We start from the raw sequence: 13365 nt of genomic DNA, 5'->3' as shown, positions 1-13365 counted from the left end.
AATTACTTGAGTTTTTTGATGGTGATGAAGTAAGGTAGTCTTTACACCAGTTTGTATTATTTTATATTGTTGTAAAAATTAGAATATAATCAAATTTAATGTGAATACTCGTATGAATTCTATCTCTAAATTTGAAAGTGTCAAAATGATGGTAATCCTGGTAGTGAGTTGGCATTACTGTGATTACGCTTTGCAGTTTTCTTCTGGTTTATCTGACACTTGGATTGTTTAGCTTGAACTTAATGACTTAAAAAAAAATTCAAGAATAGAAAAAATGCCCATATTGAAACTATTCAGAAATAACTCATTATTAACACTTTAGTGTTTATTACTTTCTAGATTATTTTTCCTGTGTGTATATTTTTTTACAAAAACAAAGACCCTTTGATTTTATGGTCTGTACTTTTCACTTAATATGTCTCAAGGCTAAAAGTACCTCCTACGACATTTATATTGGTTCCATAGTATCCCATTCCACAGATTTACCATTTTCCCCTATTTTTGAACATTGTAGTCATTTTCAATTTTTTGATATTATAAACAACACAGAGATTAGTTCACTGTGTAGAAATTATTGAAGAAACTTGCTTACAGATGTTAATTTATTAGCCATTGTTGATTTAAGAAGACCACGTGAGAAATGGGTAAAAGGCTAAGAATGGCTAACATTTGTTGAGCTTTTACATTGTGCAGGCATTCAGCTAATGCTTTTCATGCACTATTACATTTCAGTCTCACATAGCAGAGTGTATTTTCATTTGCATTGGAGAGATGAATTATTTGAGACAGGAAGCATTAATTAAGAGTCCACGTTAATTAAAAATAACAATTTAGGGTTCAAAAATCAATTTACCACATTATCTTCACTTAAAACATTTCATAGTTACCGAATAGGTTTCAACAGATTGGGTTTGGGATTTGATATAAAATTCTCTTCTTATTTGAAGAATTTTATGAAATGAGACCTATGAAGTTATATTAAATAGCATTTTAATTTTTAACCTGTTCGGAGTCATTAAATGCTGGCAAATATGGCTGCATGGCTTAGCAATTTAGAAATTTATTCACACTGGTTCTCAGGGCTTCTGGTTTCATTGTGCAAACTCAGGGGTGTGCTCTGGTAAAGATTTTATAGGAGGTAAATCATGTTCCAGAACTAGACTCTATTAGCAAGTTACTGTGAGGCCCTAAAAAGGTATTGAGGGATAGTTTTTCAGGAAGGCTCGGAGGATCTATGTTACTAGTCTCTGGTAGGCAGAATGGTCCCCCAAAGATGAATACCCTTCTTGGCACCTGTAAATATCACATTACATAGCAAAAGGTACTTTACACATATATTTAAGGCTACGGATCTGGGTTGTCTTCATGGACCTAGTTGAATCCCATGAGCCCATTAAAGCAAAGAACTTGCTCTGGTGGGAGTCAAAGAGAAATGGCAGAGGAGAAGGTAAGAAAACATTCCAAGTATGAGATGGATTCAACATAGATAGTACTGCTGGCTCTGAGAAGTAGGAGCCCACGTGCAAGGACCAGAGAGAGGCCTCTTGGAGCTAAGGTTCCAGGTGGCAACCAGCAAGGAAACAGTCTCCTCCATCCTACAGATGCAAGAATCAGATTCTGCCAACAACCTGCATGAACTTGGAAGCGTGTTCTCCCCCAGAGCCTCCAGTAAGGAATGTGGCCCTGCTCATATCTTGATTTTGGCCTTGTGAGTCTAAGCAGAGGACCTGGTTGAGCCACTCTGTACCTGGACTTCTGACCTATGGAAATGTGAGATAATAAATGGATATCATTTTTAACTGCCAAAGGGGTGGTAGTTTCTTGCATTGGGAATACAAAATTAATACACATTCTTTGTTGAGTATATACCCACAGTCCCTTGAATCATAAAACAGCAGTTATCCCTCAAATGTCAAAAAACTGCTAGGCCACAGCTGATTGATACCTGTGAAGTTTAAAGTGAAACTTCCAAAACTAAAGTCTGCCCTTCGTGCCTTTATAAAAGCTTTGGAATTCTGTGGAAATCTAAAAGTTCATTTTTAAAGTAAACTCTGAAAATGCAAGCACTTTAAACACTGTTGACAACTTTTCGCTGAAACACATCAGTCCCTTTTATCCTAGTTGCAATGGGGGGTTAGATAGATGGAATATAATGAGCAGACACAATACTGGTTGTCAGGGAGTTTATAATTTAGCTGGGAACAAGGGCCTTAAACATGGAATATTAAAGCAATTAAGGACTGAATTGTCTTCTATTTTGCTGTTAAGCTCAGCTATATTAATTATAGTAATGTGATGATAGGCAACAGATAGCACTTACTCTGTGTCAGGCACCATTCCAGATGCTTTATAGGTATTAACTCATTTAATTCTCACAACAATCCTATGAGGTAGAGGGCTGTGACTCTGCCCCACCAACTGGAATGCTAGAACTTCTGTCAAGGTTAGCATAAAATAAAGAGAGATTTCCTACTCATGTTTTAGGGTTTTGGATCTTGAGTTCTGAATCTTGTTCTCCCAGGAATCCTTCCCATGTGAGCAATTTTTATAGATAGACTTTCTAGTTGGGAAGGGTCTTGTATTCATCCCAATACAAGTGTTTCTAATGTGACACCCCTACCCGGTTCTACAGGAATCTACTCCTACAGATAGGAGGCCCCAACCATAGAAGATCCCTACAGTATCTGGGACCTGGCTGGTCTTGCACTTATACTATTGCACCAGTTTAGAAGCTTACCTTCCCAAAGCACAGTGACTGAGAAAAGACATTTTACCATGTAAGCAGTGAGATGTAATATGGAATAAAAGGTATTATAAGACATGTTTGCAAATTATATTGTCTGTAAAGACACTTTGTTAAATAAACTGTATCATGTAAATCTACTGAAGAATCAATTAAATGTGGTATGGATTGAAAATACTCTGGGCTTACCAGAAAATGGAAAAAATAACTTGAGACATAAAAATTAAAAATTTAATGATGTTAACATAATTGTTTTATTTCATTATTATGGCAAAAATCAGAATGTCCAATATAGACTTGTTTCCTTAAAATACATTTTATATATATGAAATCTTTATGTGTCAAGAAATTCATGTTGATCAGCAGTTAGGGCTTTGGGGAAATCCCTGACCAGGAGTAGTAAGAGCAGCTTTGAAGACTGAAGGAACAGATATATCTGCTCTTTTGAAAAGATGTCAGTGTTTTGGCTTACTCTTTTCAGATTTATTTCAACAGGTATATCTGTAGCTTCTCCTATTCTTTGTGCCATGAAATTGATGATGTTTCCATAACAAGAAATGGTCTCCAACAGATATTTTTCGTCTATTTCTTAAGATTTGCACCACCTCTATCTCTGTTGGATGGATTAGATGGCTATAGTATCACCAGCTGTTCAACTGCAGGCTGACAGGTGTCACCACCCCCGGGAGGCTCATGCTTGTTCTCTGTTGATGGTGGATGATTTGGAAAGGAAGCATTCATAAAACAAATCTTTAGAACAGTTCCTTGGTCTGGGTATTTCTGATATTTACCTTCCCATAGGAAGCATCTTCTACTAAACCTCACATGTACCATTTCCGCTGTGGACAGCTCTGATTATTTGAAAGTTCTTAGAGGTAAAACAAGCCTTTTTTGCAACTTCTCTTCATTGGTCTGAATTTTACCCTCAGCCTTTCAAATATTTGAAGCTAACGGTCATGTTCCCCCTAAGTCTTCTCTTCTCAGCAGCAACTAAAAACACTTTACTTGTATTCTTGATCACTAACATATGTACCAGGATCAGTACCAGGAGCCAGGGTCAGAATGATGAATAAAGGAGTCAGTATTCATGGGCTTTTAATCTACTATTGGAGACCCCCAGCTAACGAGGGGATTTCACTAGCCTGTGACAGAGCTATAATTGAGGTAACTGTAGAGTGTTATTGGAGTATAAACAGGGAAGACTTCACTGCATGGTGGGAGGTGGTTGGCCTTCAAGAGAAGATGGTAACTAAATTGGGACCTGAAGGACAAGTAAGTGACAGCCACACAAAGTGGGGAGGTAGAGAGGCATTCCAGACAGAGAGAAGAGCATTTGGAAAGCCCCAGAGGGAAGAAAGAGCATGACCCATTCAGAGAATTACATGTGTTCTATTTTCCTAAGTCTGGAACATTGATTTTTTTCTTTTTTTAGACATGATTTTCTGAGGAGGGATGGAGATAGAGACAATAATGAAAACCAGATCAGAAGAATACTGTATATGCAATATTAGACATTGGACTCTGTCATGGTGTCATGGAGAATTCTTTGAAGAGTTTTTTAGCAAGAGATATAAAATTTATGTTTTAGGCTGATTAGTCTTGCTGTAGGGTAATGAACAGTGTGGTATGAAGAGAGATAAATTACAGACAGCAGTCTGAGTGGGAGAAGATGGTGGGCTGAGCTAAATCTGGGATACCTCATTTCTTGGCTTGAGATCCAGGTATATCGTGGTACCATTCACTGACTGGGTATATGGGACATAGAACAGATTTATGGGGTGGAGGGAGATGGTAAGAAAATGACCTCATGTTTGGAAATGTTGAGTGTGGGCTACTAATGGGGCATTTAGGTCCAGGAGGTGGATAGATATTGGGCTCTAAGGCCCTAGAGATGCAGACATAATTGCAGCCCAGTGAGTAAATGAGATTGCATAGGGAGAATGAGCAGAATAAGAAGGAGGTCGAGAAGGCTGAGGATAGATCACTAAGGATCATCAAAATTTAAAGGTAAAGGAAAAGGAGAGCCTTGGGAGAAGAGAAGTAGCAGCCAGAGAGGAAAGAGAAAACCCTGGAACATGTGATGTCATAGAATCCCAGTGGCTAAGAAGAGAATGGGTAACAGTTAAATCCTGCAGGGAGGACAAGGTAAATGGAGACTTCTGCATCCATCGCATTTAGTTACAAGGAGGTGGGTATTTCCTTCTTGTCCTTTTGTGGATACTGGCTACTCCTCATGAACCTAAACAAATGGTACTCCATACCAAGTACAATCCAGATGTTGATCTTTCTGGAGTCCATCATTTTTTTGTGACCTGAATGTCATTCTTCTAGTAATATTCCTAAAAACATTGTTATCCATTCTAAGTAATGTCATTTCCATTGTTAACTCATACCATGAAAATGATCAGATTTTTTTAATGTGAACCTCTCTCAAAGTAGATGTATGTACATGTATCAGACTTAAATAACAGGCTAAAAACTTAAGTGTAAGACTTTATTCCAGTTCATTTTGTTACTTTCAGGCCACTTCTATGTATATATTTGTCTTTGAACAGTCAGCTATTGTCTAAGTTATAATAAAATTAAAAGGCATATCTATATGTATTCAACAAAAAATCTAGATAAAAGATTTCTAAAATATCCCTAATAACTTTGAAGTAGATGAGTAAGTGTAAACATATTTTATCATCTCAGCATGCTTAAAAACACATCTTTGCTGTGGTGACAGCAATTACTCAGAAAGCAACTATTTGTTAAATAAACTATTAGGTGGAGAGTAGTAGTGTCTAGACAGATGTATAAATAACTTTCTAAATTTTCTAATTATTGGTTAACATTCACAGGTAATCACAAGATTATCCGTGTGTGAGACCTGTGGCAATATTAGCTCTTCAGAACAAAATGACTTGGAAATGGGAAAACAGGTCTCTGAGGAACAAAGGAAATCATTGCTTAGCTCATGGTATTCCTTCATGGGACAAAAATCTAGCCACCATCACCACTCAGTTTTTGTCTTATCCAAAAGTGCATTGAGAGCCAGCCCTGATGGCCTAGTGGTTAAAGTGCAGCGCTCTCACTGCGTCAGTGGCCCAGGTTCACTTCCGGGTCGCAGAACCACACCACCCATCTGTCAGTTGCCATGCTGTGGCAGTGGGTCACATAGAAGAACTTGTAGGACTTACAGCTAGGATGTACAACCGTGTACTGGGCCTTTGGGGAGGAAAAAAAAAAAAGAGGAAGATTGGCAACAGATGTTAGCTCAGGGCAAATCTTTTCCTAAAAAAAAAGTACATTGATTATTTTAAGAAGCAGATTTATTTGTGTGTTGTTTTTTCTGGAATTCTTAAAGTTCTCACTAGCTTAAGATTTTATAGAGATTTAAAAGTGAATATATTTGAGAATAAAACATGGACGAGTATTAGATTATGTTTCTTACATTTAATTTAGGTAATTGAGAAAATGGATTCTGTGTTTTAAAAACATTTCCATCATGGTATCAAAATTTAAATCTCTAATAGATTTACTAAAAACCTTTGGGAAATTGTGAATTGGTGATTCAGTTCAAAATTAGTTTGTAATGACAACTCTTTGGTTAGCTAAGACCTTTGCCACTATAGGTCTGTCCTCCCAAAATGACCTTCATTCTGTCCAGCTTCTCACTTGATTTTCAAGGGCCTCTTCCTCCACAAAGTCTGCTCATGTCTTCTCGGTTAACTTCTCCACAGAGGTACTCCCTGTCACCCAGAGTTTGCATTTGATGCTTTCTGTTGCCTCTTAAGTCTTGGCGTTGATGCAAAACAGCTTTGCGAGCATTTGGATTTTGAGGCTGAAGGCACCATTAAAGTGCCAGAGAGAAAAGAAGACAAAGTGCTGGAAACAAGACTGACTCTTATTCTTGTTGAATTTCAGGACAATTTTGTGAACAGCCCTGCTGCTTATTGAAAATAGAAAACCAAAACATTTCAACATGTTTCTGATGGGTAACCGGGGGAGAGGAAAAAATTTGAGATATGTCTTACCAGTCCCATCATTATCTCCTATTTACATATTCACAAGAGCAAATATACCCTAAGCTACAGGTGTGTTTTGAATTATGTAGTTCTTTTTCTATTGAGAAGACTATATTTTAAAGTTTAAGCTTCCTAAAAAGCGTCCTTGCAATTTTCCTTGTGCTTGAGTAGATAGTGTCTGTCATAGTGCTGACGCAGTAACTGAATCTCATCATTTGATTGTGTTATAGCATAATGTTATACCAAAAATACAGTGAAGGCCATGTTCCTTTACAAATAAATTAGGGGAGAACAAAATAAAAAGTAAAGATTGATTGTCAGTTGAAATGATTATAAGATTAAAAGGTTGAGTCTTAGGAAAATTACGATATCGTATTCAATGGAGCAGTGATTCTCAACCCTGGTACAACCTGGATCACTTAGGGACCTTTGGAACAACAGCAGCAGCAGCAAATACTGATGCCTGGACCTCTGCCCCTGAGATTCTTATTTAGTTGGGGCCCAAGTAGCAGTAGTTTTTTAAAGCTCCCCAAATGATTCTAATGTGCAGTCAGGTTTGAGAAATAGGTAGGTGAAAATCCAAGCTATTTAAACAAAGCATTTCTTAGTAGACTAAAAGTAGTAACTACATAGCTCTTTCACAAGAAGAAACGTAAGAAAAAGAGGAGGGAAAGAAACTTTTAGTGTAAAATCAGTAGAGGTTTACAACCCCTTGTTCAGTTCTGAAATGTAAAAGCTCTGAGAAACAAAAGGTTTTCATAACTAACTTGGTGACAAACTCTAACCTACACTGAAGATATTTAGTGGAAAATCCTGAAGCTTTTTCTAGTCTTTCTTTATCCCATTTGGTGTGAATAATCACACATATCATTGCAGAAGTATTAACGTGTCTGATTTCTGATTACAAGTTTCTGCCCCGGACCTCACTGAGGGTGTGATATAGAGGGGGTACTTTTCTGAAATGTATAAAATTTTGAATTCTGAGATCCATCTAGCCTCAGGGGTTTCAGATCGTGTTAGGGAAGAGTTGTGATTAGAGAAGGCCAAGGTAATAACGTATTTCCCGTCAGATTAAGAAGAATGCGTTTCTTCTGACTACCTAGGCCGTGGTTTAGCCCCCACATTAAATAAAAGCAATGGCTAACATCAGAACGTGCCTCTTATCCCTACATGTGTATACTTCTTGAGCCTAATCTGAGAAGAGGGTTCCATCTCAGTCATGGTGAAAGAAACAGGTTAACCAACAACATAAGCAGATAAAGTAGAAAAATAATCATTGTTCTATAGAAGACTCTTCAGCATACCAAACTCCTTCCAAATATAATGGTTTAAAACAGTACGTATTTATTATTTTAACCAGTTCCTGAATGTCAGGAATTCAGGAGCATCTTATAGCTGGATGGTTTTTGCTCGGGGTCTCTCAGGAAGGTGTTGTCAAAATGTGGGCCAGGCTCTCAGTCATCTGAAGGCTTGACTGGTGCTGGAGTATTGTATTTCTTTTTCAGTGCCAACAGGTCCCTTATGAGTTCTTAAAGAAAATTCTAGTTTCTCTTTCTACAGTTGCTCAAAGTTTTAGTTTTCAATGTAAACCTGACAGTTATTTGCTAAGGAGTCCTTGAGTTCTTCTAGTATGTTCTGAAGATTCTTGCTGGCACTAGCTTATTAGTGGGGAATGCTTCTCTTCTGATTTTCATTGTTCTCCCTCAGGCAGCTTTTTCTGTCCCCTAGGTCCTTTCTGTGTTCTTTTAAGGTTGCCTATGCATCCACCTCCTGCGGGTCAATGAATGAGTGTTGATTGCCCTGGATAATACTGTAAAAAGACAAATAGGTCCCTGACTTAGTGGAGCTTCCATCCAGAAGACAGGCATTAATCATACAATTGAAAATGCCAGTGTACTTAAAAAAAATTTTTTTAAAGAGTGCTGTGAAGGTATTATAGGAGCGCATAATGGATCTTACTCAGCTTGTGTTTTTGCTTGATCAGTGCTCTGTCCTTTGTGTTTTGTAGGAAGAATAACCTATCCTTGGGGTTTTTTGTCAAAAACCTTTCCCATCCCAAGGCAGAAACGTGGAAGATATTATACACTCCACTCTGCATAAAACGCTCTTACATCCTCCCTGACCGCAGACATTCAGGAAATTTAGTGTAGTACAGTAGAGTAATCTCATTTATTTTATATTAAAAAAAATTTTAGGTTCCTTCTAAATTAAACTGTGAAGTTCTTCCTCATTGCCATCTCTCATCTCCTTCCCAGCTCCCCCAAAATGCTGTATTGATTTCTTGCTGATCCCATTCCTCCTTTTCTTTCCCCACCAAATCTTTGAAAAGATGTAGCGTTTAAAAAAAAAGATGTAGTGTTATACTATACACTGGGAATATAGTAGTTTCCTTCTTTGAGCTGTTTATATTTTGAGCCTTATTTCCAATTAGAGAAAGAAAAACTGAAGCTCTCGTGAAGAGAATTTCAGGTATGGAAAACTGAAAGAGGAGGGTGGAGAAGACTGTTTTCCATCCTCTGTAAGCGAATTAAATGATCCACCTCGTGCATCATTTTCCTTCTCTGCTTTCTCCCTGTCCCTGAGCCGTGGTGGGATCTTCCTTGAAAGGTCATAAAATCAGGGAGCCGTTGACGAGATCTCACTGAATGTTTATAGCGTGCATCTTTGCCCTACCCCCAAGTATTTGCGACACTATTAAGGAGGAAAATGGCAAACTGTCATGAACCTTACAGTTGATTTCAATATATAAATATGCAATAATTGATGTTTTATTTTGTTGCTGTTTTTGACTAGCCCTGTAAGCATTTATAAAGGTTTTCCTATGGTCACTCATCATTTCTGTCTCCTCCAAGCCTGTTTTTCCCCATAAATTCTTCAACTCAAATTTTCCTACCATGAGCAATTTCAGAGCTCAGACTTCCAAGGTGGAGAGAGGCTGGTTGTCTTCTCATTACTGTATAATTTTCCAGAGAGAGTCTTAAGATATCAAAGAATCAGCTAAATCAAGAGTATACTCTTTAGAGTGGCATTCGTAGTAGCCAGCCAGGGAAAGCACAGCAGTGAAGCAGTTCTGGGAAGAGCAGTTCCTCTTCGTCAGGAGAGGATGGCCTGGCCATTGTGAAAGCCGTCCTAAGTAGAGTCCTGTCTCTAGCATATATTGCTACTTTTGCCTCAAGTAAGTGAATATAAATTAGATTAATTTCAACAGCAAATCTTCATTAACCTTGAACTTCCACGTTCTCCCTTTAAAACATCATTAGTGTAATGTATAAAGCTGCAGGACCCTTCCAAACTCAGCACAACCACCCCTGTCTCTACCCTCTCCAAACACCTGAACACACACACACTTCTAAGCTGAGAAGACTGTGTCCTGAAGAGGAAGGAGCTTGCTCATTATGGAATTTTTATTGCTACCAAACAGATTTCCTGAAGATGATCCTCATGTTATCTTTTTTTTCTCATGTTATCTTGAGAGTGACCATGGTTATCTTTTCTGTCTCTATTTTATGTTCCTCTTAGAGAATGCTTTAAGGAAAGGATTTCAGCATTCAAAGTGTGAGTGGGAGAGAGAGTGAGCAAGCAAAAATCTGGACAAATAAGTGGGGCTTAAGGCGCTTAGGATTTTAAAGGTCATCTTGTCTATTTCCATCTCGTCTATTCCCATTTCACCTCTCCTAGGAGTTGTTTTATGTGGCGTGTTCTCCGAAATGGTTGCTATAAACCTGTCAGACTTCAAGTGAACATTCATTGTGTTTGAGCAGAGGTCCAGTTAAACCGGGATCACCTATCTTAATTTTACTAGAGTTTCTGTATTAACTACAATCTTTGAGGGGTAAATAATAATTAATATCTTTGCCAAAGTATCATGCTTGTTTTAATAATTTATTTGCATTATTTCTGATCATTTTATGATTATGTTTTTGAAGCTCCTCCCATCATCATGGCAAAAATACCAACGTTTTACAATGTATAACTCTGGCAACTATCTAATTTCTTTTTGAAGTCAGTCAGTATGATTATTCCAGATTTTGGGCCTCAAATTCCTATGCAGAAATTTTTCCATGTTATTAAAAACAAATGAAATCCCTAAAAGTGGCAGCAACTTAGCTTTATTTGCAATAGCTCTTAATTTTGGTTGCATATCTAAAAACAAAGTACTGCTTTTAATAGCTACATTTTTCTTATTCTAATTTAATTTTTTTCCCTAATATTTTATTTAGGTGCAGAGAGAGCTAGCAGCTGTTATTGCCTTGAAAGCAAGAAAGTCTGGTGAGTAGTTTTCATGGCGCTGGAGGAAGATTCTGCTTTTTTGGGGATATTTCACATGTCACGTGGTCGTGAGCACTTGAGTGTATCTCAGGAAGTTTTGGTGTAGAATGCAGAAAAGTATCACTGTCTGTTTTTAAAATCAATTATTCTACCATCGGAATAGCACAGGATGTTATATATACTTTAAAATCTGACTAGCTTGTTTTAATTTATTTCCTATTGCAAGGAAAAACGAAATTAAGAATATATCCGTAGTCCATTGCAACATGAAAAAAGTCTAAGTACACAGCAAAAGAAAGCAAACCACGCTGCATTACCTATCATAATTACAGAAGAAAATTAAGAAAAGACCGGCTTTATTCTATTTAAGGATGTATTTTTTATCTCAAAGTCGTTTCTTCTAAACATAATTGTGTAAGGATATGTAAAAGCAAGCATTTTACATAGGACTGATTGCATGGATCAGATTCCTAATACCTGTAGGAAACAATCTGTGGAAGTGATATGTGGAAAGGAAAAGGGAGCTTTCAAATACATTTTGAAGGAGAGAAAGCCATACTCTGCTGAAATCATTATGAAATGGAGAGTCACTGAGGTAGAAAAACACTTAGAGAGGAGGCACAGAAGGAGGCATCCTTTGCTATTCAGAGGGAGGAGGTCACTGCGGAATGGAATGACAAACAGAAGAGAGATGCTTCTTGGATAATGTTAAACTGGAGTCAGACTTTTCAGATGGAAAGACTATGATAAGATCAAAGAGATGGGAATTTGGAGAAATAAATGGAATGGAAATGTCTTAAGAACACATACCATACATTTTACATCTTTCTTTTTCCAGTTAGAAACTCTAAGAATTTGCTTTTCTCTCAGGTACATTTTGAATCACACCCACCTTAGTATGAATTAGCTTATTATATTTATACTGCTTCCTTTGTTGATTTGGCTGATGTAGAGGACACAGAGACTAGATGCTATAAAGGTGAAGAGCAGGATGCAAAGAAAGCCATCTAGACCCACAGGGTATTGAACAAAGAGGGCAGCGTGAACGTGGCTCCTCAATGAACAGCTTTAGATCATGGATATTGGCATTTGTGGAGGCCAAGGTGGAGAAAGGACATCAGTATAAAGATTGTAGGAGGGAGAGCTTAGAAATAAATTGTGCTAGAGCTGATCATGGTTCCTGTAATAAGGAGACAAAACTTTGTACAAGTTTGGATGGCAGTGCCTTGGAGGACAGGATTTGGTTTTTTTTAAGTTTCAGAAAAAGTTGGGGAAATCAAAAACTTATAGTGTGTGGTTGCTGGAGAAAAACAGAGCAAATAAATACAGAGAGGGAAGCTGGAGAAGGGGGTTGCTAATTTGCACAGAGTGGGATGGGAAGGCCTCTGATAGGGGACATTTGAGCAAAGCCTGAAGTCAGTGAGGGGCTGAGCCCTGTGCATATCCAGACAAGAGCATTTGGGCAGAAGTGTGCGAGAGGAGTTGGAGGAACAGCAAGGAGGTGAGAGTGGCTGGAGCCAAGTGATCACAGTGAAAAAGGTAGGCTTTGGATATCGGGCTAAGAAGTTTGCACTTTCTGGAAGTTAAGAAACGAAGAGGAGTGAACAAGACCCATAATGTTAGATTGTGCAAAATAAAAGAGTGGTATGAAGTCAATTTTATTATGCCTTAATGTGGCTGTATGAAGTTAGTATGTCTGTTTTCCATACTTATTTGATCTGTGGAGCTTGGAATGTGAACACAACCTTGGCAAATTCTCAGAGTGAAGTGGTCTCTTACTCCTACACTAATGATGGGGACGTAAATTCATAGTTGCTCAGGAAAGTAATTTTTCATTATGTTCCAGTATCCCTAACTCAATGATCCATTAACTCCATGACTGGAGGTCCGGCTGTAGGGTATAATCAGAGATGCAAGTGAAGGTTCCGGTAGAGGGAATCTATTATTGTGTTTTTGTTTTTTTTTTAACAATAAGAAATTAGAAACAATCTTAAGTCCTTGTAAGAGAGAAATGGTAAAATTGCTAAATCAGTGTAAGGGAATGTAAAACAGCTTTTAAAATGATATTTTGAAGAATTAATATAGTAAAATGTTCGGTGGAAAAAAATGTATACAGTGAGCATGTATTCTCTTTTTCATAATAAAAATAGTTTTGTTTTTTCCTTACTATTATAGTATAGGATGCTCATTGAAAAAACTTTGGTAATATGTGAATATATGAAGAAATTGAAAAATCACCCATCATCTCACCAACAGAGATAACCACTATGACTCTTTTCTTGTATATGTTTCCAGACATTTCTCTATTAATATGCAGATTTTATAAAAATGGGATCATTTTAT

General features: G+C 37.5%; 1 protein-coding gene across 2 annotated transcripts in view; it reads left to right on the top strand.

Annotated features, from left to right (window-relative positions):
* Positions 1 to 13365, top strand: part of RAPGEF5 (Rap guanine nucleotide exchange factor 5) — a 221175-nt gene that overhangs the window by 70084 nt on the left and 137726 nt on the right. For both annotated transcript variants that reach the window (XM_046669359.1, XM_046669358.1), the window contains exon 7: positions 10974 to 11022. In XM_046669359.1, the coding sequence (XP_046525315.1) occupies positions 10974 to 11022 (49 nt within the window). The remainder of the gene's footprint in view (positions 1 to 10973; positions 11023 to 13365) is intronic.

The sequence above is a fragment of the Equus quagga genome, chromosome 8, assembly GCF_021613505.1.
Source record: "Equus quagga isolate Etosha38 chromosome 8, UCLA_HA_Equagga_1.0, whole genome shotgun sequence".
NCBI classification, from domain to species: domain Eukaryota; kingdom Metazoa; phylum Chordata; class Mammalia; order Perissodactyla; family Equidae; genus Equus; species Equus quagga.
Note: the sequence above shows the minus strand (reverse complement) of the source record. Positions and strands in the feature narration are given on the sequence as shown.